At 35.1% G+C, this 24,347-nt stretch overlaps 1 protein-coding gene across 2 annotated transcripts; it reads right to left on the bottom strand.

Moving 5' to 3' along the window:
- Positions 1-13,856: 13,856 nt before the first annotated feature.
- Positions 13,857-19,082, bottom strand: LOC126710484 (protein ROOT INITIATION DEFECTIVE 3). Of its 2 annotated transcripts, XM_050410969.1 has the most exons (9): positions 18,750-19,082; positions 18,544-18,657; positions 18,184-18,317; positions 17,909-18,056; positions 17,058-17,257; positions 15,947-16,074; positions 14,558-14,799; positions 14,160-14,378; positions 13,857-13,981 (listed from the first exon to the last, which is right to left on the bottom strand). In XM_050410969.1, exons 1-8 carry the CDS (start codon positions 18,951-18,953, stop codon positions 14,202-14,204), a joined length of 1,347 nt encoding a protein of 448 aa, XP_050266926.1. In that variant the 5' UTR covers positions 18,954-19,082; the 3' UTR covers positions 13,857-13,981; positions 14,160-14,201. The 2 variants fall into 2 exon arrangements, with proteins under 2 accessions (XP_050266926.1, XP_050266918.1); XM_050410961.1 differs by having other exon boundaries at positions 13,901-14,378.
- Between the last annotated feature and the right edge of the window lie 5,265 nt (positions 19,083-24,347).

The raw sequence follows: 24,347 nt of genomic DNA, 5'->3' as shown, positions 1-24,347 counted from the left end.
TTTTTTTTTTTGAGAATGAGACCCTTATCAATCTAGTTGCAAAGACTATATATATATATATAACAAGTGGCTGAATATTATATAGTATAAAAATGCTTCACTATTTTTGGCCCTATTGCTACTGCAAAGTTGTTTGTTTGTTTTTGTTTTTATTTTTTCCACAGAGTTATTGAGCTCACTTTTTCTTTTCATCCATGATTTTTTCTTTTATCCTTCTTTTTTATGTGACAAACTCCTTTTTATGGTTTGAGATTAAAAGTTCAAAACGAGTGCATGATTGTCTCTACCTCGAAGAGCATCATAAAGCATGCTCACTGGCTTCTGTTGATCTGTACCATTAAACTTGTGGGCCAAAGTCTCCAAGATATGAAAAAAATAACCGATAGATCTGACCAAGACCATATAGAAATTTAATTACATTCCTAATTAAAAATTCTTATTCCAGATTAAGAGATTTCAAATTCAATTTTTTTTTTCTTTTTTAAATATAAGGTGACTTGGACTTCTAAGCACTTGATTATTTTGTAAGTACGTGTTATCTCATTCTATATACACTAGATTACAATGAGGGATTACATATAAGTAGCTACAAAATATTAGAAAGGAAACTTATAATCAAAATTTCATGGATATCATAAAGACTTGGGAACCATAAACCTAACCTCATAGTTTCTCAAAAAAAAAAAAAACAAACCTAACCTCATAGGATGATATAATTTATGAGTGGTTGCTTATGTAACATAACAATAGGATAATAAAACAGAGCTATTAACAAACAACAATTTGGAAGAAAATAAACAAAATATAGGGATATAGCACCCTATTGTTGAAAGATTTTACAATGTGGCCCACCAGTGGAAAGTTCAGATCTACCAACTATTCCAGGACTCGTATCAAAAAAAAAAAAAAAAACTATTCCAGAACTGAGCACTAAGTACTTTTTGATGGTGCATGCATCATTTTTATTTTTCAGTGATGTTTGATAGCAATAAGCTTAGATATGCAAAAACTAAAAATGATATTAGAATTAGAGTGGATTCATATGGGTCTTGTTCAATTTTTCACCTTAATTATAAGAAAAATTAATATCAGGTACAGAGTACTATTCTAGTACTAGTAGTAGTAAAAAGATGTGTCCCCTAACTTAATTACCACCCACCGATAGTACTTGTATTATTTAATTCAGCAAAGGAAAAACACTATGCATTGAGTGGAAGTCAGCTTAAAACTGTTGGAGTCTAACTTTGCCTTAAAATTCACTTTTTTTAAGAAACCTAAAAGTCCCACTCACATGACAGGTGTCAGAAATCTCACCAGCCTCTTTTAAATGAGATGCTATTACTTTACCGGTTTGGCGGTGGGAATCCGGTGCCATTTGGTCCATCGGAAATCGCTACAGGTGGCAATGGTCAAATTGGTAGGACCTAATCTTACCCTACTTGTTTATATTATATTCACAATATTTTTATAATAATTTTATAGTTGTTTATTATAGGTTCTTATCTAAGCTTATTTGTATATAAATTTTTTACCAAGCTAACGGGTGTTTATAAAGCATTTATTAATGAACAATTTAAAAAAAAGTTTTGATCTTTTCTTTTTGAAAAATATGAAAAGTTGAAAAAAAAAATTGCTTTTTTCAATAAAAATTTTCTAAAAGAATTTCTCAAACCAATAACCTTTTATAACTAATGATTTGTTTGGCATAAAATTTGTTACAAAAATACTGTGAATTTGACATTATTAGCATCAATAAAAGCCTAAGCTAAGCTGCCTCGTGTAGTCGTGTTACTGCATAGGGAACGCTTTTCGAGATGGATCAGGTTCTGTGCAACCTGCTTCATGTGCTGGCTGGAATTGCCAACGAAATTACCAAGGGGAGGAGGAAACTGAAGTCAGAAAGTGGCTTGTAATGTAAAAGCCTTCACCTACTACCAAATTAGGCTCCGCAGCCCTTTTGTCATCAATTTCTACCTATTTTCCTATGGTGAAATTGGTTATAGTTAAACATATAATAAATGAAGAGTAAAGTGTAGGATAAATAATTTCATAAAATTTTATCTATATTGTTATTTACTTATTTTACTATCCGAGTTAATCAAGATCTAAATTCAAAACTCATATCATAAAGAAAATTATTCAATTCACCTAATGTATTATATATTCTTTTCACATAAAGATGAATCTTACATATGAGTTATTTACATAAAATTTTTATTTATATGATAGCACAAAAATATTTGTATGAAAATAAGATATAATACAGCGGTTGCATGGAATAATTTTTCCAAATTACAAGCCAAAAAACACAACATATCAATTTTTTTGTGAAACTTTTGTGTGTGAAGAGTTCTTAATGAATGAGATCACCTCTGTTACCCTTTGTAATCCTTCTTCCTTCGCAATACTTGTGTGTTTAGGTTAGTTTATTTTCTTAAACTTATGTTGTTTAAAAGATAAACTTAAAGACTAAATTACATTTTTGGCATTTTATGTTGAGGGTTAACTCTAAATTACTCGACAACTAATCCTGACAGGGGATATTAGTTATTTGCACTCTAATTGTTGTCATTATGATAAGGTGGGTATGTGTATATATATATATATATATATTGAGGGGCCAGAGAATTTGTGGCCCCGGCCCACTTTACATTAGGACCCAAGGCCTGAGCCGAGGAGAACTATTGCCGAGGACGCATAATGAAAGTCCAAAAAAGGCCTAAGGATATGGCCGAGGACGATCTTATGCTCAACACCCCATAGAGTCCCTAAAGGACAGGACGAGCTCAGTGCAGGAACAGGCTAAGTGAAAAAGCTGCCAATACTGCAATAAAGAACTCTGCGTCTGACAGGTCCATGCTCTTCACCATGCTATTCAACTTTTGCAACCACCCCCAACCACTCTAGGTATGGGCTGATAGGACAAGTCTCAACCCCAGAAAGTGGAGCTTACACGTGGACACTGGAAGGAGGGTAAATGTTAGTATAAAAGGGAAAAAGAACCAATGGAAAGGGGGTCGTCTCCCCGACCAAAAAGTCTAAAAGAAGGAGAATAACAAGCACACTAAGCTCCTCGAACGAGGCCTAAGGACCAGAGCCACTCAGGTCGCACCGGAAGAAGACCCTGCTAGACACGCCAGGTCCACCCTCGTGTAAATTTCCATAGAAACCATGATTAACTGTTGTCTGATGATCAAGGCATAGCTTTTCAAGCCCACGCTCTACAAATTATATTGTTTGGGCCTTTAAACGTACGAACCAAATATCATTTTTTTGGTCGTTACAAATTGTGTCCTTATATATATATATATATATTTTTTTTTTTTAGAAAAGTAAAATAGCAGTATATAGACCTCTTTTATGCAAAAGAAATTTAGGGGAAGAAAAAAGGATTGAAGAGAGTAGGTCAGGTGGAAGGAAACATAATCAAGTGGCGAGTCATGGAGAAGTACATGGTCAAGTAAATGTAGTTTAATACGAATTTCAAATTCCAAGGTCCAATTTCTATTTTTCCATTAAAGAAACCAACTATTTCGGGAGGGACAAAGTAGCCAGCAAAGCCAATGCCCGACATAAATACAGAAACGTTCTTCTCTTAAGGTTTGCAGTAATTTTTTCATTTCAGAATTCAGACTCTAGTACCTATATATATATATATATATAAATTGGTATTCAATATTGCAAGTTGTAGTTTCTCAAAAAAAAAAAAAAATATTGCAAGTTGTAACTATTTGTTTCTTCTTCCTCAACCTCTGATCATCACCCATGGCATTTAGGCAGTGGGGCCTAGCTAGTTGTGGACCCCACTTGATATGATTAATCGATGATGATATGATGTAGACGTCGATAAGGAAACATATAGGGTCGTTTTGAGAAGGATAGCTAGCTAGCTACACATGCAGTTCAGTCCTTCATGAAACAACAAGATTCTTTTTTGGTAGAGAGAAACATTGTTTTTAATTTTTAATTGAGTTGGCTGTATTCGTGAGGAAGAAAATAGTAGGTTAAAAAAAAAATTAACCATATATTTTAAAAGGTGTAACAAATTAAAACCTAAATTTAAAAAAAATAATAAATTAAATTTTACTAATGATTTAATTTTTTTAATTTTTGAAACCCTTTGTTATTTTTGAAAGTATAGGATTTAATTTGTTACAATCCTAAACTACAATGATCAAAATGTAGTTTAAACTAAAAAATAAAAAAGAAAGAAAAGGGATTTAATTACATTTTTGGTTTTGGTCCTTTGATCTTTTATCATTATTTCAAGGTTGTGTTTTTAATTTTATATATATAAAGGTTGTAGGGACACGATTCTCAAACGGCCTAACAATGACGTTGGGCTCGCACGTGAAGGATCCCTCACAATAAGATTTGTAGAGAGTGGGCTTGAAAGGCTAGCGTTTGGTCACGGGGCGTTGGTCCTAACCGGACTTTAGGGAAACTCAGATAAGAAAAGGCTTCAGCCTGGGTATCCAAGCCCTACAGCTTTGTGACTTGAGGAATTGGACTCCTCGGATCATGTCCGAGGAGCACTAATGTCTTTCTCCGGTTACCCGGCGGTGGGTTTTTCGTGGTGGTGTACATATATTGTCCGGGTATTCTCATCCCTGGAGTCTTTTCCAGGAAGTGAGATGGGGGCCCCTCTCTTCGTTACCTTATGTTTCCTTTTATATTATCCTGCGTTTGCTGTCCTTCGTCCACGTGTAGGGTTAACTTTTCCAGGACTGACATTTGTCCCGTCAGTCTAATCCCAGAATTGGTGGGGATGGTAGATAAAGCCTAAGAATCTGGTTTTGTTAGGTGTATAGTTTTATTTGGGAAGGGTAATAAGGGTAACTTTCCCAAGATATTTTAGATTTTCTTACGGATTTGTTCTTATAGCTCTCTTTTACCCCTTTTGTCAAGGGAGCTTTAGGCTTGCCGAGGACTAAACCGTCCTCGGCTGCATATCTGGGCCATCCTCGGCCTTATACTTTTAAGCTTGGGCCATAACTTTTTTCAGCTTGGGCCTGCGGGCTCCCTATGAGCAAGTGGGCCTGGCCCATAAACTATTGGACCCCACAATAGCCCCTCAAAACCCGGCTGTCCAACATCTTGGTTGGAAAGGTGGATTTTGGTGATACCGAGCCTTATTATGGTTCATTTATTTCAGCCCTTGAATGACGTTGGCGACCCTTCAACAACCTAGAGAATGTACCGGTCTACGAGCCGTTCCCCTGAATTTGCGCACGTTGCCCTTATGCCGTTTGGGTATCCGAGGCGCGTCTTTAATATCTTCCCTTTACGAAACCTCCCAGATCTAACGGCTATTGATGGCGTGGGAGAACGAAACGGCGTATTCTTAATTGTAGATTTCCCTGGGGATCCGAACGTGTTATGTACCCTTGTCTTCTTCTCCTATATAAAGAGAGAAGACAAAAACTGATTTTATCATACTTGAATCCTTCATATTCCTCCCAGAGTCCACTCCTTCCCTCTGGTTGTACCTTATCTGATAAAAGGTTCACCACAGTAATCAGCCATGAATAAACCCTTTCATTCCCAAAAACACCATGTCCTAATAAAGCTCGAGATGACTCGGTCAGGGCAAGGATGGCGGAGACTCAAGATTTGTCTCCCCTTCCTTTTAGCCAAAATCCGAAGCAGAGACTCGTCACATCTCACTTTCGACGTGACCGAGTCAAAGACATCCATTATCACCACCATCCACTCTGTCATGAGCATATCTAACATGGCGCCAGCGTGTTAGGAGTCAGGACTGGGGCAGGGACTAAGTGCCCCTGCTTCTTCCTCTCTTTGTTCACTGGCGCCCCCATTTGCCTCTCTTTCTTCTTCTATCCACCACCAGATCCATCTTGGTGCTTTTCCTTCTCCCTCTTTTGCTCCTTTCTCTTTCTTTTCATCTCTTCTCTCTTCTTCTCCTCCTTCCTACTCATGTCCTCCATCTTCTTCATTCATCTCCTCCATCCTCTTCTTCCTTTGCGCTCCTTGATGACAAGAGTTTGCTGAAGTGCTTCCATGTGTTCCAATTCTTCTTCCTTCTCCTTCATCTTTTTCTAAAGAAGGTTCTTCTCCTGATATGAGTAGTACTGAGGCAGAGATTGGAGAGACTTTGAAGGTGAGTTTAAAAGACATCTGACTGTTTACTTATCTGTATTGCGGATGCTATTGTTGCTTTGGCAATTCATTTTTGTATAGGCTTGTTTAAGCCCTTCTTTGTACGTTGTAGTAATTTTTCATATTAATAAAAGTTATTGTTATTCTACTTCGCATGTTCTGTTTATATGTTTTAATAAATTTGCGAGCACTGCTCGGCACAATAGTATAGCATTTGAATCAATGACAACTAAGGCCAAAATACTTGCTAATAAAAAGATGCCACCGTAACTTTAATAAAATTATTCGACATGGCAATGCCGACCAGTGAGGAACGAGACTCACCTTAAAATTAGCCGAGATAAGGACTGAGTGTTTGATACGGTGTAAGAAGTAACCATCCGAGGACATGTCGCCCGCAAAATGATCAGTTTCCTTAGGCTAATGAACATTGGGTCGTTTCGCCATCTTCTTAACACATTGGCCTTAACCTTTTACAGTATTTTGAGCTGAGGACCTTCCCCATCCGAGTAGTTGGTTTCCCCAAAAGGCTTGAGTCCGAGGACTTCGCAACGCCTGGGTTCTGTCTAAAACTTGTGTTTTTTCTTTTGCGTACTTGGTTTCCCCATAGGCTTGAGTCTGAGGACCATGCAAGTCCTAGGTTCTGTCCAAAACTTTTTTAAGTTCAGATTCTCCCCTTCCTCAGGTATTTCACGAGGCGCCGAGTAGGGGTTGTTCTTGGCAATGGCTATTTCTTGGCGTGGGCCATAGTTTCTGGGTCCTCATGCAGAACGGGCTTGGGCCGCGAATTCACTAGGCCCACGAATTAAGAGGTATCTCTGCAGCCTTTGACCACGCGGTACTCTCTGACGTCCCAATGATCGAGGTGCGCCTTTACGAGGCTTCTTTAATCTTGGGGTTGCAGTTGACGTTGGAAGTTGAGCCAGAACTATTTTGTCTGTAGCGTCCCTTGGGATGCTGCATGAATTAACTGTCACCACCTTATTCCCTTAAATAAATGGGAGAGATAGTTGCTTTCCCTACACACAACTCCTTCAGCTTTCTCCCAAATCACAGCTCCTATACTCAGTGCTGTCCTCCCTTAGCATAACATGTTTGAGGCGAGGGTTGGGGAGAAGGAACTCTCTCCGCCACGGAATCGTCGTGTCCTCCTGAGACTCAAAATAACGAGGTACGGGCACAGGAAGCATAAGTTCAAGAGAATACTCCATTTCGACCGAGGGGAGAGGGTGTCTCTCCCTCTTTTAGTCAAAATTCGAAGCAGGTTCTATTCATGCCAGAGTTTTGATGTGTCAGAAGAAAGATTCTCCGCCGTCAGCGCCTCTGCCTTGTGGCGGGCAAATATTTAGAGAAAGCCCCTCAACTTCCAACTCCCTGCACCTTTCCTTCAGCGGTGTCAGGCTCAAGTTGGGTTTCTTTTGCTGCCTGAGTCATGGGCATGTAAAAGCATTGAGGAAGAACAAGGTCTTGGAGCAGTAGCCAACCTCTCCTCTGACCCACCTCATCGACTTTCTCTTATTCTCTTGTATCTTTCTTTTTGGTTATGTGGTTAGCTTTAGTAGCCAACCTCTCGTCTGTACTGCTCCTCGGTTTTGTTTTATTCTCTGCATCTTCCTACTCAATTATGTAGTGAGCTCTGACATAAGCTGATTCCAGCTTTTCATTGTACGCTGTACTACTTCTTTGTTTTAGTAAAAATAGAAATTTATTTACATGTTTTGAGTACTGATCCTTTGGGCAACATTACTTTGTGAATGGGTGTGCTCCATGTGTGTGTTGCTTCAAGAATATTTAGAGCAAGATACCTTCAAACATAATCTAACTAATTCTAATTTACCAGTACTACCAGGCATTATATCGATAATTCATAGTAAATCAAATTTAGGAAACTAACCGGGGTAACAGTTGAATATTCTGTGATAAACACGCGAATACCGTCCAAGACTGATAATCCCTAAATAATCCATCTGAGCGATCGACTGGGAAGTAGGGAGCTCCGACTGTGCTTTTGTGTACTTGGTTTCCCCCATAGGCTTGAGTCTGAGGACCATGCAAGGCCTAGGTTCTGTCCAAAACTTATGTTTTTTCTTTTGTGTACTTGGTTTCCCCATAGGCTTGAGTCCGAGGACCATGCAAGGCCTTGGTTCTGTCCAAAACTTATGGTTTTTCTTTTGTGTACTTGGTTTCCCCATAGGCTTGAGTCCGAGGACCATGCAAGGCCTTGGTTCTGTCCAAAACTTATAGTTTTTCTTTTGTGTACTTGGTTTCCCCATAGGCTTGAGTTCGAGGACCATGCAAGGCCTTGGTTCTGTCCAAAACTTGTGTTTTTTCTTTTGTGTACTTGGTTTCCCCATAGGCTTGAGTCCGAGGACCATGCAAGGCCTTGGTTCTGTCCAAAACTTATGGTTTTCCTTTTGTGTACTTGGTTTCCCCATAGGCTTGAGTCTGAGGACCATGCAAGGCCTTGGTTCTGTCCAAAACTTATGGTTTTTCTTTTGTGTACTTGGTTTCCCCATAGGCTTAAGTCCGAGGACCATGCAAGGCCTTGGTTCTGTCCAAAACTTGTGTTTTTTCTTTTGTGTACTTGGTTTCCCCATAGGCTTGAGTCCGAGGACCATGCAAGGCCTTGGTTCTATCCAAAACTTATGGTTTTTTCGCAGGTCAGCCCCTTGACCCTGACGGGGAGAGCTGATTTGGGGTCGGAAGCCCCTAGAGATGCCCGTGCCGTTGGCGCTACAGGATGTAAGCCCTGGTGCAGGTTTATATCAGAGCAACAACTTCAGATCACCGGAGATGGGGAAAAATTCGCGAATCTTCTCTTGCTAGAGGGTTGATTCATGCGCCACCTGCGCCAACGCGCAAGCCTTCCCACAGACGGCGCCAATTGTAGGGACACGATTCTCAAACGGCCCAACAATGACGTTGGGCTCGCACGTGAAGGATCCCTCACAATAAGATTTGTAGAGAGTGGGCTTGAAAGGCTAGCGTTTGGTCACGGGGCGTTGGTCCTAACCGGACTTTAGGGAAACTCAGATAAGAAAAGGCTTCAGCCTGGGTATCCAAGCCCTACAGCTTTGTGACTTGAGAAATTGGACTCCTCGGATCATGTCCGAGGAGCACTAATGTCTTTCTCCGGTTACCCGGCGGTGGGTTTTTCGTGGTGGTGTACATATATTGTCCGGGCATTCTCATCCCTGGAGTCTTTTCCAGGAAGTGAGATGGGGGCCCCTCTCTTCGTTACCTTATGTTTCCTTTTATATTATCCTGCGTTTGCTGTCCTTCGTCCACGTGTAGGGTTAACTTTTCCAGGACTGACATTTGTCCCGTCAGTCTAATCCCAGAATTGGTGGGGATGGTAGATAAAGCCTAAGAATCCGGTTTTGTTAGGTGTATAGTTTTATTTGGGAAGGGTAATAAGGGTAACTTTCCCAAGATATTTTAGATCTTCTTACGGATTTGTTCTTATAGCTCTCTTTTACCCCTTTTGTCAAGGGAGCTTTAGGCTTGCCGAGGACTAAACCGTCCTCGGCTGCATATCTGGGCCATCCTCGGCCTTATACTTTTAAGCTTGGGCCATAACTTTTTTCAACTTGGGCCTGCGGGCTCCCCATGAGCAAGTGGGCCTGGCCCATAAACTATTGGGCCCCACAAAGGTCATTATCGTCATTTGCTTAATGATAAATACTAAAATAATAAATAAAATTCGTAAAACCGAAGTCACTTTGAGCTAGAGTTATGACATGATATGAATTCGTTTTATCATGTCAATATTTTCCATCCATGAAATGATCAAAATAACTTTTTTGATTGTATAGGAATTGCGATGAAACATTTTTGAAGTATAAAAATGACTTTAAAATAAAGAGAAAATGTTGAGCACCAAATATACAATTTAACTCATAGAGAAAGAGAGAAAAATTTGTCATTACCATGCTAGCTAGCTAGCTAGTAAAATGCTATGAGAGAGAGAGAAGAAGGTGTAGTAGAAAACTGCACAATATATACATGTAAAGCACTACATGCAATATAAATGTAAAGAAAAATAGCGTTACATACATTGTGTGTTTCAATAACTAAAATTGTGAATTTAACTCACGATTTTAGTTCATGAAAACAAACTATGTGCCTAATAAAAATCCCCCCTAGATGTATTAAAGTTTGATATGTACACATAACAAACCCACACCTCATATTTAATGTGGAGCATGAATAGCGCAATTAATTGCTCAGTTGTACTAGATCTCTTTTACATCCAAAGGTTAAGGACATCCGATGGAGTACAGTTACCTGCCTTTACAACAACCGCATTAGTAAGTTTTATATGTACACATAACAAACCCACACCTTATATTCAATGTGGAGCATGAATAGCGCAATTAATGGCTTAGTTGTACTAGATCTCTTTTTTGATGAACATTACTAGATCTCTTTTACATCCAAAGGTTAAGGACATTTGATGGAGTACGGTTACCTGCCTTTAGAGCAATTGCATCAGACTATTTATTCTACACATTTATTCAATAAAATATTAATTCTTTTACAATTTTTGATTATTTCCTCACTCACTACCCCTCTCTCTCACATACCAACACTACCAAAAAAATACTAAAATATCATATGCACGAGCTACTATAACCGTGCATATATGCATGGTTACTATAGCACTTGTGCATTTATGCACAATTTTATACCCACTGATGTGAGTGTTTTTTTGGTCAAAATGTGCATATCTCAACATTTTTTCTATTTTGCACTATTTTACACTTATTGATGTAAGTGCTCTTATAGCAACAAATGTAATATAAATGAACATATTACACATTATCGATTAAGATAGTAAACCAATTGAAGCATCAAGTAGGTTTACATGGACTTCCAACTTCTATTGCGTCACACAAAGTTACCTGGAATTAGTATAATTCCAAACCCTAACAATGAATGCCATTTCAATCTGAAAAAAATAAAATAAATAATAATAATAATAATAATAATAATCTAGTAATAAAATATATGTATGTTATAAAAAATTTGGTTACAAAACTAACGTGATTTGCAAACCTTCATATATACTAATACATTAAAGTCGAAGTACAATCAAAATCCACGTCGAATCTAAACTTCTAATAAAGTGTTATTGTGTACCAAGTGTCTATTTTAATTTCTTTAATTGTAGTGTCAATTAACTTATTTATAGTAGTCAACTTGTAAGTCAAGATGACCACCTTACTCATAAAATCCACTTTATTATCACTATTAGTGAATGTTTCCATACATAAACACGAGTTACAACCTAAATTTGAAGAATAGCTGAGCATGTTTTTACGGCACCTACCTAATTTGAAAACGGAAGTGGCGTTGGGTGTTGCATGTTGTTTTCCCAAAACCACAAACACGTTATTTTGAAAATAGCCAAAGTCAATTTATTTATTTATTTTAATCTTAAAAAATATATTTTAAAATTTTTTTCTTTCAGAACAATTTTTAAAAATACCCTGATTTCAAAGCACTCCCAAATCATGAAATCAGTGGCTATAAACTACCTGATGTCTTTCCCTTTCATATCCATAATATAATAGGTTTAATATATGAATTTTGCTAATGCGTGCCTTAAGGGCACACAATAATTTTCACTTTTGAAAAAGTTTTTCTTGTAAATTGAAAAAATATCGACAATTTTTTCAAATTTTAAAAAAATATTTCTAAAAATAGATAGTTTAATGTGTAGCGTGTGCCTTAGGGCACACAAAATTCAAAAAGTAATGAATAAAGGAACATGTTCTCTGAGAAGAGGTTCGATTGGATAAAAAGACGGCAGAGGAGAGACAGATCAAGATGTTGTTGGGTGGGATTTTATTTACTCAATATTATCATGTACGGTTACACCGCCTTATCCCCTCTTCCCCCACAGCATATTTTAAAAAACTAGTAGATAATATTACAATACAGCAAACAAAGCAAAACAAACATATTATAATAATTCTTGCTTGTCCAACTTTCACTATCCCTCTTCATCGGGAACAGCAGAGAGAAAAAGAAAGCCCTTTTATAATAATAATTTTTTTTTTTTTCACAATCAGTATTCAGAAATGGTCCCATCTCTGATCTCCTCTCTCTCTCTCCACATGATTTTCAATACTTTCATCTTGGATGATCATTTTCTTCTTGCCTAATTGAACAAGCCAGAGAGTAAAAGCATATTTGTTGCCACTTGTTTGGTTTGATTCATTGAACCTTTGGTACCACTACAGTCCTTGATAGAAAATAGTGTAGGGGTGGGGTTTGGTTGTCCCGACTCTTTTGCTGGGTGGCATTTTTTTCACACTCTGTTTTTTCACGTTTTCAGTTATAAAAACACATTGAGTAAGAGTATTTACCCTTTTTTTTTCTATGATGGTGGTGTTTCCATGAAACATTTGCGATCACACAGACTTTTTCTGTGTGACAAAAGCAAATATTGAGCTTTGCACATCTTGATTAATCTCATTTAAATTAATGGCTTGCATCCATGCACGTGATTCATTTACAAGTTAGAAAGGAATTCCCTCTTCTTAAACGCATAGACCAAGGAACACAATGAACAGAGACAGAAGATGACCCCTAGCCTAAATAATAATAAAACCTTAAGTATCAAATATTTCAGAGCAAATCTCAGATCCCACCTAGTTGGGGAGTCAGGGTACGAGATGGCCACCTCGTGTTTCTGATAAATAGTTGAAGGAAAAAGAAGCTAAACCAAATTATGAGCCAATCACATATTTATGTTAAAGTATTGGGGAAAAAAATTGGTTCCCAATATACAAAAACTCCCATTTTTATGAGGTTTTTAAAAAGTAATTAATAACCAATCTTACCCCTAATAATTATTAGGAAAGTTGGATTCCCAAACTTGAACCCGTGACACTTGCTATCAAACCAAAGCACATCTTGTTCAGAGATTGAAAAATGACTTTATAATCTCAAATTCATCACCAGCCAATGAAGTGAGGAAATTGTATAAACGCTGACCCCCCATATATGGACAACGGAGTATGAATTTAACTACCAAAATAATGGGTGGCCCTTTATACATTTTACTTGTACAAATGAGACAATCACCAATAAGGTAAGAAAGCCCGGTTCCAAGTTTTTGGGATAATCATGTGTAACCACAAGTCTTGGATTTATAAGGGAACCCCTATTGTACTCGATTCCTATTGGTCATGGATGCAGGTTTTGGGTTCTGTATGGATTTTAATGAGAGGAATCATTCATTCTCTCCAGAATATTTTCATATTAATAAGCCATAAATCTTTTCAAATAGGCTATGGACTAAAAAAGCATGAATATAATTTATGTGTACGCGCGCAAGGTCATAAACTCTGATCCTAATTCTCACGTAATTTCCAGGAAAAAAAAAAAGATAATCGTATAAACTCATATATCAGTTTATACATCAAATGCGGAAAGTCTTTCAAAGCATTCAAGATCTTAATAAAACCTGTAATAGCAAAATCATGCTACAAAATTACAAATAAGTTGGTCTCCAAAGACATTTCCGTCAACCAAACATGACTGAAAGATTTTATGAGATCAAAGTATTTAATGATGCCTTTTCTGGCCATGTAACACATTTTTATATTTTTTTTTAAAAAAAAATATTTATAGAATTTGCTCAGTATTGAAATTATTTTGAAGGGTAAAACTTCCTTGTTACTCTATAATAACCATAGCATGTAAGCAATAGATAGTTTGCCATCTATCAGACCCAGCAGAAGTTAAATGCAACTAATGTACTAAATAATCATCAGAACTACAAATTCATATTCAAAGAATATGGTAATCTCTGCAGTATAACTTTAAAAACAGAATTAAAGTTCATCCCCTACAGAAGAGAGAGAGAGTGAAAGAGAGAGAGAGAGAGAGAGAGAGAGTCAAATTCAAGACTAATTACCCTAAATAATAATTAATCAAAATTTCAAAAATGAAAATAAAAAATGGAAAAAATAATACCAAACAAAAAATATATCCTCCTTATCAGAATAACCATATACTAATTGTACCTTTAAACTGGGCAACTGTTATGAGAGAAGAACATCTACATCTTAGGTGGAGTTTCCATTGGAGATTCCTGCTTGATCACTGTCCAAAAGTTCATTTACACAGAATTGATGCAAGTTTTCGTACATTTTCTTCCACTGCTGAACCATTTGCATAGATCTTGTACACTCAAGCTTTAGTCTTTCCGTCTCCATTTCAGCAGCAGCAGAAGAACCTTGTTGCTGAATACATCAAAAGAATGGTTAGACAGGATTTCAGATGCATGTAAGATCATGCTATTTGCATAGTCAGATGACTAAAAGCATAACTAGGAACAAAACACTTGCATACAACCATACACACACAAACACATGCATGACAATGAAGTGGTCAAAGAACATTCACTTAGATTTTAAGAAACCTGAAGTTCTTTGATTTGATTATTTATCACATGTGAACTGAAGTATGAAGGATCTATTGATTTCCTGCAAGTAGACTGGAGACCAATGACAGTCGTAGTGTCTGCATCTTCATCCGTTGGATTCCTATATTTATCCAGCGCAGGTGGTAACAATGACCCATGCCTTCTTGAGGAAGCTTGTGAATTTGGCCGAAAATTAAAGTTGAGCTCTGGTCTAACAACAAGAATATTGTTTACAGGACCTGCACATCATGAAAGGGAACAGCAAAACATGGGTTAGATTTGGGAGTCAAAATCAGATAAAGGGAAAGTGTGTGGAGGCAGGGAGAGGTTATTGATAACTTGCACTTAATGTTGCTTAAATAACAACACTAATATGCAAAATTTTAATAGAAATACCCAATTGAAAAGCACCCAAAAAGGTTTTTGAGATACATACTTTTAGATAGAAAAAATACTATAATAGGTGAAAGAACAAAGTTTAGCTACAAAATTAGTTGTAGCCTTAGTTTACAAACTTACTTAATATCTTTTTATTGGAAGTAAATTTTGACAAATCGACCATTGGATTATATCTTCTTCTTATATCCTCCATGCTTGCAAAATTTCAAAAAAATTAAAGATCAAGAGTTATGTTATCAATAAATTTTTTTAATTGCAAGTTTTTGTAATTTAAAATTATGCAGAAAATAGAAGCTTATAGATCATATAGTAAATAATTATGATTGACACAAAATTTAACATATGTATTAAGAATGTAAAGACTATATAATTCAACGGTTAGATTTTCAAAATATGTTATAATATTTATTTTATTGAGTGAGTTTGTAGTCTTAAGCTACAACCATTTTTTTAGCTAAACTTTGTCCTAGGTGAAATGCCACTTAGAAACTAGCTTAGGAAACAAAACTAGATTTAGAATATATGCCTTCAAATCTACCGTATAGGAAACATGACCAGACACAGTGATTTGGTAACTACACTTTTTGTAACGATTCTAGTATACACCAACTCAAATACATTGTAACATTTCTATTAGAAGCTGTATGTTTAAGTTTTCAATCATAAGTAAACAATGCAGATCATGAATGATGTCATTTGCTTCAAGATCATAAATAATAGTTTAATGATTAACTTAAGTCCTTAATCATAACTACAGATTTAAAAATAAAAATAGTGTCTATATATAGAGCACAATGTTTATTACATGAAAAATTTCTGTAAGGGGATGGTACAAGCATAGTAAAGAAAAATAAACATACACTGAAGTGATTAAGAAACAAACAAATAAATAAGAACTAAAACATAATAAATGATTCTTTTTCCTTTGTCATGAACATACACCCTATGCACACAAGAAAGCAATTATTTATATAGCTTGGGCAAAACCTTTTGCATGCTTGAACACACGAACAATGTTGTGAGTTTTAGCATCCCAAACTCGTACCATACCATCATCCGATCCAGAAAGTAAAAGATTTCCACGTGCACAATATGCTAAGCAAGTAACAGCCTTGCTGGAAGAAAAAAAAAAAGAAAAGATTGAATTATGAATTCAGAGATCTTAGAGGCCAACACTACAAGAATGCAAAGTCTGCTGACACAACTTAATGAAGGATCACAGTCTTATCTAAAACAACCAACAATCTCCCAGTGATATAGTTTGAGATAATGCAATAGTAAATAACTAAATATATATTTGCAGATAAATATATTAACAATGAAGTATTTATGATAATCAATGAAGCACAGATTACACCTAAAAGGCCCATAATGAAGGGATTGCTCCAAAAAAAAAAAAAAAAATCCCATGACATTCATATAGGGAATATTTGGTACAATTGTATTGTGACTATTGTCATAAAAGTTGATAGAATCACAAAACTAGTGAGTTACAAATCCATAGTAACCACACTGTCAGACCGTAACAAACCAAATTACAGCAATGAAGTTCAGAGAGACCATGAAATCCATAATCAATATAGAACATGACTCAGAGGGCTTGAGGTAAAACAAAAATAACATTATTAAATAGTTAACTGATAAGAGCTGCATCTCAAAAAGGTTGGAGGCCAAATCAGGGAAAACTTATGAGGGTAATAGCCACCCACTGCCAAATCTAATTCAATCCCACCTCTAACACTAATCTTTCAACCTCAGCATGATTCCAATTAAGTAAGCTTATCTCAACAAACTTTTTGGAAAGAGAAATGCTATATAACATTTTTACAGAAACCATTCCCCAATTATGGAAGAAAGAGAAATTAATGTCAAAACATGTGCATGATGAAAACATAAATTGAAACATCCATGTAGGTAATATTTATAATCACCAAAACTTATCCCCAACAATGCAACAAACAGATATATTTAGAATTTAGCAAAGGAAAGTCCCACAATCAAACCAGATGATAGCAATTATAAAAACTTGTGAGTAGCAAAGATAACTCATTTTTTCTGCAACTTAATGAAACTTCAAATAACAATGAAAGAGACAAACCTGTGATTTGATAATGAATTTATGATATGCAACCCATAGTTGCTTTTAGAGGTGCTTTCAGCACTAAGTGCAGCAATGTATATCTTGCCATCTCTACTGCCAGCATAGAAGACATGTTCGCCAGGGTCAAGTACAATTGCATCAATTATTGAAGGGAATACGATATTTCTTAATAATTTTCCCTTTGATAAGCTCCACACCTGAGAAAAGGTACATCATATAAGTTATATACTGAACCAAATTTCAAATTAATTATTGAAACTATAATAATAAAGAAAGAAAAACCTTCAAGGACACTATAAAATAAAGAATGAAAAGTAACTCTTCAGAAGCTGAACTCAGGTCACTAATAAAATAAGTCCTAGAGAGGAGAGATATAATTTCTGTTAGTCTTGTTTGAAATTGGACTTGTTGGCTGACAAACATATTCAAGAGTGTGAATCATCCACATTCTAAGATACAATAATCAGTAGATTGATTGGGACTGTTGTTTGATTCCACTTATTCACAGGGTGAGTGCAGGTCCAAACCCCCCCCCCCCCCCCCCCTTCCCCATTTCCTCTCTTTAAACACATCAATTATGTTCAGAAGGATTACAGAAATCTCAACAAGAACAACTTATGCCCATTTATTTTACAAAAGGGTTCTTGTTTTTAAACTAGTAGCTTATAAAAAGTATGATTTGCGAATAATAAATATCTGATTTATAACTTAAGCGCGGGTGAACCTCACTTGACAGTTGCAGTTAATTTCCACCTTAACATCCCAAGCCATAAAAAAGCAGCACATGTCATAATTCTACATTAACAAAATACTGTAGACAGTATAATTTATTCGAGAGCACATCAAACCTTACAAGTTCGATCCGCAGAAGCTGATACTATAATGGCATTGCTTCCTCCATATCCGACTACAATATCAGTTACACGCAAAGTGTGCTCTGAAAAATTGTGCTCATATAGATGATCAGATCGCTGACATCTCAAATCATCGAATATCCTGAATCATTAGTCAACGAAAGCATAAATAAAGCATGAGTATATAATTAGAAATGTAATAATCAAACTAAATATAGTAAACATATATATATATATATATAGAGAGAGAGAGAGAGAGAGAGAAGTACATGAAGAGGGACCAAACTTTAACAGATCCATCCTCCGAACCAGAAATTAGCAGTGAGTCATCATCGGAAAATACCAAGCAAGTAACAGCCCTATAATGAGCATTCCATTTCCTAAGTTGTCTACCAGTGGCAACCTAAAGCATCAAATAGGTAGTCTTCAGATAAATAGAAAAGAAAAAAATAGAACTCCAACTATGCTAATGATTTTGTTTTTGTTTTTTTGATACCCTAGGGAACCTTTCTAAAGAAGAGTCCTTTGGACCCACCCGTCAAAACCATTGACGAGCTAAGCTATGCTAATGTTAATAGTTCTAATTTATCTGAAACCAATTCAACAATTATAATATAAAGGAAATTCACCTCCCACAAGTAAATATCACCAGATACGCCTCCACCAACAATGTACGTGCCTTCGCGGTTAGCAGCGACTGGCTGTATTGGTTCCGAAGGAAAGCTCTTAACTTCTACTTGAGGCTATACACATAAATAAGACATGTATTTAGTTTGAGCGTTCATTGAGGCATATTGTCGAACAGGTTGTGTGCATAGTTTGAAGCGAAGTGTACCTTGGACCAAGACCAGTAGAGGATGCAGCCAGAGTTGGCGGAGGGATCACGGAGCTGAGAAGAGGCGAGGAAGCGTTGGCCAACGCAGGCGAGGCCATGAGGCGGAGAGACGCAAGTCTTGTAACGGAGTTGCTCCGCGCCGGTATGGACGTCCCAGCAGCCGATACCGCCGTCGATGGAAGAGGAAGCCACCACTACTTCCATTGGTTGTGATTGTGGAATTAGGGCTTGGAAGGTCTTGGAGCTTGCGTTTTGAGTGTAGGGATTTTGCTAGGGTTTTAGGAGCTTCGCGCACGAAGAATTAGCATACGACGTCGTTGTAAGAGAGGAAGGAACAAATAAAGAATTATGTTGATTTTAATTAAGGCTTTATATAATTTTTATGAGAAATATAAAAAAATTATGTTGATTTTTTCTTTTCACATAAATTTCTTTTAGAAATATTACCTGAACTAATGTTCATGAGTCATCCATTAACTTCTCCTTTTACAATTTTATGGCAATATTTAGATTTTAAATCTTATCATTTCAAAATCTTTAAAATTAAATCTTGCATTTTTTTATAATTTTTTTTTTTTTGAGAATCAATTTATACTAATTAAAATTTGAATCTTTCATGATTAAATTAATATGATTTTAAAAGTTTCTTAAAACTTCTTCCCAAACAAAAAAATAATAATAATAATTCTTAAAACTAATGAAATTATATTTGTGATAGTTTTAACACATCAATGTTGAATTTAAAACTATTTAAAGTAGGATAAGCATTAACATATAGTGTCCAAAAAAATTTTTTTTTGATGCATCATACTACAACCAATATACTTATTAGTTATTAGATTTTTTTTTTTTTTTTTAGAATCAGTTATTAGAAAATTTTTGAGAATAATTCAAATATATTGACACAGTTTTAATTATTGCACATGATAAGTGATCTAAAAATTGGATTTTTTTTTTTTTTTTTTTGGAGAATGTAAAAATTGGATGTTGTATGCATAAGATGATAAGATTTAATGAAATTATAAAATTATCACATGCTCAATTGATTGATAATTATTATTGTCTAGTTAAGGAAAATATTTCTTAAAATGTATTAGAATTTTGCTCCAATAAATTTTTAAACAAAAAAAATTAAATAATTAATATACTTCTCCTCAGACCATGTAACTTATAATTAACTAAATAATCAAGTCAAATATTTCTATTGAATTTGTAAAATAGTTTGTATCTCTAACATTATTCTTTTTTTTTTTTTTTTTTTTTCTCTCTTCACTTATATTCTTTCTCTTACTAAATTTTCTCTTTTTATATTTTTCTATAAATATAATTTGGATCCTGGACAATCTCTTTTCTACTAGGGTAGGCTAGCAGCCCAAGCCCATAACTTTATAAAATTGAATCCTACCAGAGCCACTTCGGCCCAAAACCGTTGTCATGCTTACTCGTTGCAAGGGAAACGTTCATAGAAGCCCATTTAAACCCAAACCAAGTTTAATTTAGTGCTTTTTTTTTCCCTTTTTTTCTTTTTCAATGTTTAGTGGTTATAGTATCTACATAAAATTAACCACTTCTTCAGTTTAATCTCACTGAACTTAGAAAAGGAATATTTGTCTTTTTACCATTGATTCGAAAATTCCCATATCCTTTTTAAGCATGCACGAAGTTTGAACAAATAGCCAATACAATATAGAAGTTTAACATTACGCATGCTTCAAATTTTTGCTAAGTTTATTGCAAAGTTTTTGTTGCTTCTTAAAAACAAAAGTCCCTTTTTGATTGCGGAAAGCAAATATGGCTACGAACACTTTCTTTTGTGTTTATGTATGTTTCTCTCTTTTCTCAGCCATGCCAACGATAGATTGTCGTCTAAACCACGTGTAACAGGAATCAAACTTTATATGCAAAATTCTAGTTGGTGGAGGTTGTTGAGCAATGTTGGATGATTGTGACGGAGAGTCATCATATGAATATAGAGGTTAGTCATCTATGGCTAAGGCTACTGTCTAGTATTTTTAGGGATTTAGATACGAGACAAACACATAATCACTTTTTGACATTTCATATCTATGTAACATTCAATGGATGGAAGTACAGAACACAAATCAAATCCATCATCTATATTAAATATTCAGTTGTGATCATTTTAGAGCAAAATATTTATGTTTCGACATGTGTCATATCTGTGTCACATTCAATGCACTGAAGCACATGACGCAAATCAAATCCATTTTCTATATTAAGTATTCATTTGCGAATTTTCTATATTAAGTATTCATTTGTGATCACTTTAGAGGAAAGTATCTATGTAGGTGTACCAATAAGGTTTCTCATTTTCGTCTTATATGGTCTTTGATCTGATGCTTAATTAATGTATTTTTTTTTTTGGGAAATACGATAGGGTTTGAACTCTTGACGTTCGCTCCAAACATTTGTTCATTATACAAGCCAAGTCACAAATTAGATTTTGGTATAGATGAGATTTAAACATAGATTCTTTATTCAATGACAAGATTGAGACTTTACTAAAAACTAGAAGAAGAAAAAAAAGGCTAATTAATGAAGCTAAACATATATTTACTTCATAATTTTAATAATCCAAATGAAAGTTAAAATGTTTGTTTCCCTCTTAAATGTTCCTCATCTTCTAGCGTTCATGTATAGTTTTACAATAATAAGTAAATAACATTAGAAGAATGCTTTTTTTTTTTTTTTTTTTTTTTTTGGGAGGTGGGGGTGTGGGAGTGTGTTTGAGCCAGGATATCAAAATTATTATATTGTTACGTCTGTTAAACATACATTGCCTACATATGTGGACATCAACAATATATCCCGCACTAAAAGGTTGGATTGTAATAGCCGTTTAGGAGTGTGCGTTCAATTCACCAACATAATCCAAGCTAACCCAATTTCCATGACGCCCCAAGGTTTTTTGTAGGTTGTTGAGTATGGTTGAATTCTAAAAAATTTTATTCAAAACTTGGGTTGAGTTGGGTTTGTGTTGGTAAAATTTTTAATCCAAGTAACTTCATCTAATAATGCAAATTAATAGTTTAGAAAATATATGTACTTTACTTTTGTTTGATTTATTTTGGATTTTGGGATTTGGTTTAAATTTTGTTAATTCGGTTATTTTTGTATTGTAAAACTTAATTTTTGATGTTATGGAAATTTAGGACCCAATTATATAAGTTATAATTATTTGTTAAATAATGGGCTTTAATATATCTAAATGAAAATTCAATTTGTAATTAGACCTTACAAAATGCTTTGGCCATAGATTCTTATTAACTCATTAATTAAGTACCAACTTTTCAATAGATGTGACAACGTTGGCAAGATCCTTAGATATTTTTTGCCCCCTTTTCAGGTGAAGAAGAAATTAAGGATATAATTACCTCTACCCTCTAGGTTGTAAGGTCTGTTTTTTCAGGTAAACAGATTAAGGATATAATTACCACCAGGTTGCAGGATCAATGAAATCATCAAAAACAATGTGTACCAAATGGCCCAAACATTTCCAAAACTTTCACATCTATTAAAAATGTGTGTACCTGTACCAACTATACCATGTAGCAGTAGACTTATAATCTTCCTATTATGCATGTACCATTATTTTATATAACTGTCAATAAAGTGTGTGCTACCAAAAGAAATGAGAGGACGAAAATGTCAACAAAGAAACATTCAAAAAAGAGTACCCAGTAAACATGTCTTTTTAAAAATCCAACATCATCTTTTTCTCTCACTTTCTTTAAGCTACTCTCGAAAAACTGGATTCAATACGGCTTATTCTTCTTCAGCAACACACAAATGCGTCTTCCTAAAGCATCTTTACCAAGATGATCCGTATCCACTTTTGAAAGCCCATCTCACACACACACACACTCACACTTTTTCTACCTCCTTCGATTGGACCAAACAAACGTATCCTTGCTTCACTATATGTGCATATTCGAATCACGTGCGACTCTCTATAAAGACCAAAAGTTTATTGGGGTACCCTTTGCCATGTCAAACTAGGGTTTTGGGGTTCTTTTTTCCTCCTTTATACATAAAAACTTTCACCTTCTTTTGCATAACTATTAAGGTGAAATGTGATTAGTGTTAAACTAATAGCGAATGTTGCAAAGAAGATGATTATGAAAATTCAGTAATTTTTAGGGTATAACTTCTTTTTTTACTGCAAATATAACTTGTCGAGATTAGTGTATAATAAATATTAGTTATGAAATTGAAAAAAAAAAAAAAAAAAAAAAAAACTGCAATCATAACAAGCTATGTGAACAATAATTGTAAAAAAATATTGTGTTTCTAACCTTTTATCTCTTTTTGTTTTTTGGAAAGATTAGTGCACTTTGTGTCTTTTTATTTTTATTTTTTTTATTACTACTATTATTTATTATTTTGGGTGGGGGCGCCTAACACAAATGAGACGAAATCATTGCACAAAAAGTATATTCTAATTCTATTATATTCCTAACTTTATTTTATCTCATCACTATAGAGGCTTGAAATAGAGCTTTCTTAGCTTGCCTTCATCTGTGTCTCACACAGTTTTCTCTGTCTTGGATTTTAATACCAGTATGAAAATACATTAAAAAATACATTGGGGTCAAGAAAAGCAAAAATGCCTAGTCAAACTTTATGTGAAACTTTACTAGTATAGGGATGTCGGACAAATGGTCAAGCAAAGCCATTTACGTAGATGAGGTTTTTTGGGCAAATTTTTATTTATTTTTTAATCTAGCTACCATTCAATATTCTCTCTCTCTCTCTCTCTCTCTCTCTCTCTCTCTTCTTTCTTTCTTTTTTTCGCTTAGGAAGAAGGAAAAAAAAGTGCTAGGAAATAGTGAAAGAGATGTAAGGGAAACAGGGGGGTAGGATCCAAAGAGAGTTTTGAAGATATTGATCAGGTTCTTAAAGTAGAAAAAGGCAAAGGTTTCTGGTCCTCAGAAGAAGAAGAAGAAGAAGGAAGAAGAACAAGAACAAGAACAAGTATAGAAGCTTTGATATAAACATTACAACCCACGTTTTTAGTCAGTTCTCTCTTATATTTCGCTTTCATCGAACGAACCGCTCTTTTAGTTTATTCAATTTCTCTCTCTCTTTCTTGTGCGACTGACAGTTCATGGAAACGAGAAATAGAGATTATAACCTTCATCATAGAAAATGACAGCCTTCTTTTTCTAGAAAATCATGGTATACTTCCTTTTTAACAATAATGGAGATCATAAAAACAATAATGACACTGCTAATATGGGATTTTGAGGAACGAATTGTCATTTGGTGTCAGCTACTTTTATTTTAGTTACAAGTCCATCATTTTGTATCGGTTTTTGAATTTAAGCGAGTTGGGTATTTTGTGTCACATATATACTTCTACGTATCAACCATTAATGTACTAATAAGAGAGAAAGCCCTAGAGGAAATTGTCAATGAACTAGCCTGTAAAGCTGTAACTTCCTCAGTCTTTTTTTTTCCCAATAAAACTGAGGGAAAAGGAAACAAACCCATCAATATAATACCCTCTCTCTCTCTCTCTTTCACATTAATGAAACTGAAACATTCAGATACTAAAATCAGAAAAAGAAAGAGAAG

Source organism: Quercus robur, chromosome 2 (assembly GCF_932294415.1).
Source record: "Quercus robur chromosome 2, dhQueRobu3.1, whole genome shotgun sequence".
In the NCBI taxonomy this organism is placed as follows: domain Eukaryota; kingdom Viridiplantae; phylum Streptophyta; class Magnoliopsida; order Fagales; family Fagaceae; genus Quercus; species Quercus robur.
Note: the sequence above shows the minus strand (reverse complement) of the source record. Positions and strands in the feature narration are given on the sequence as shown.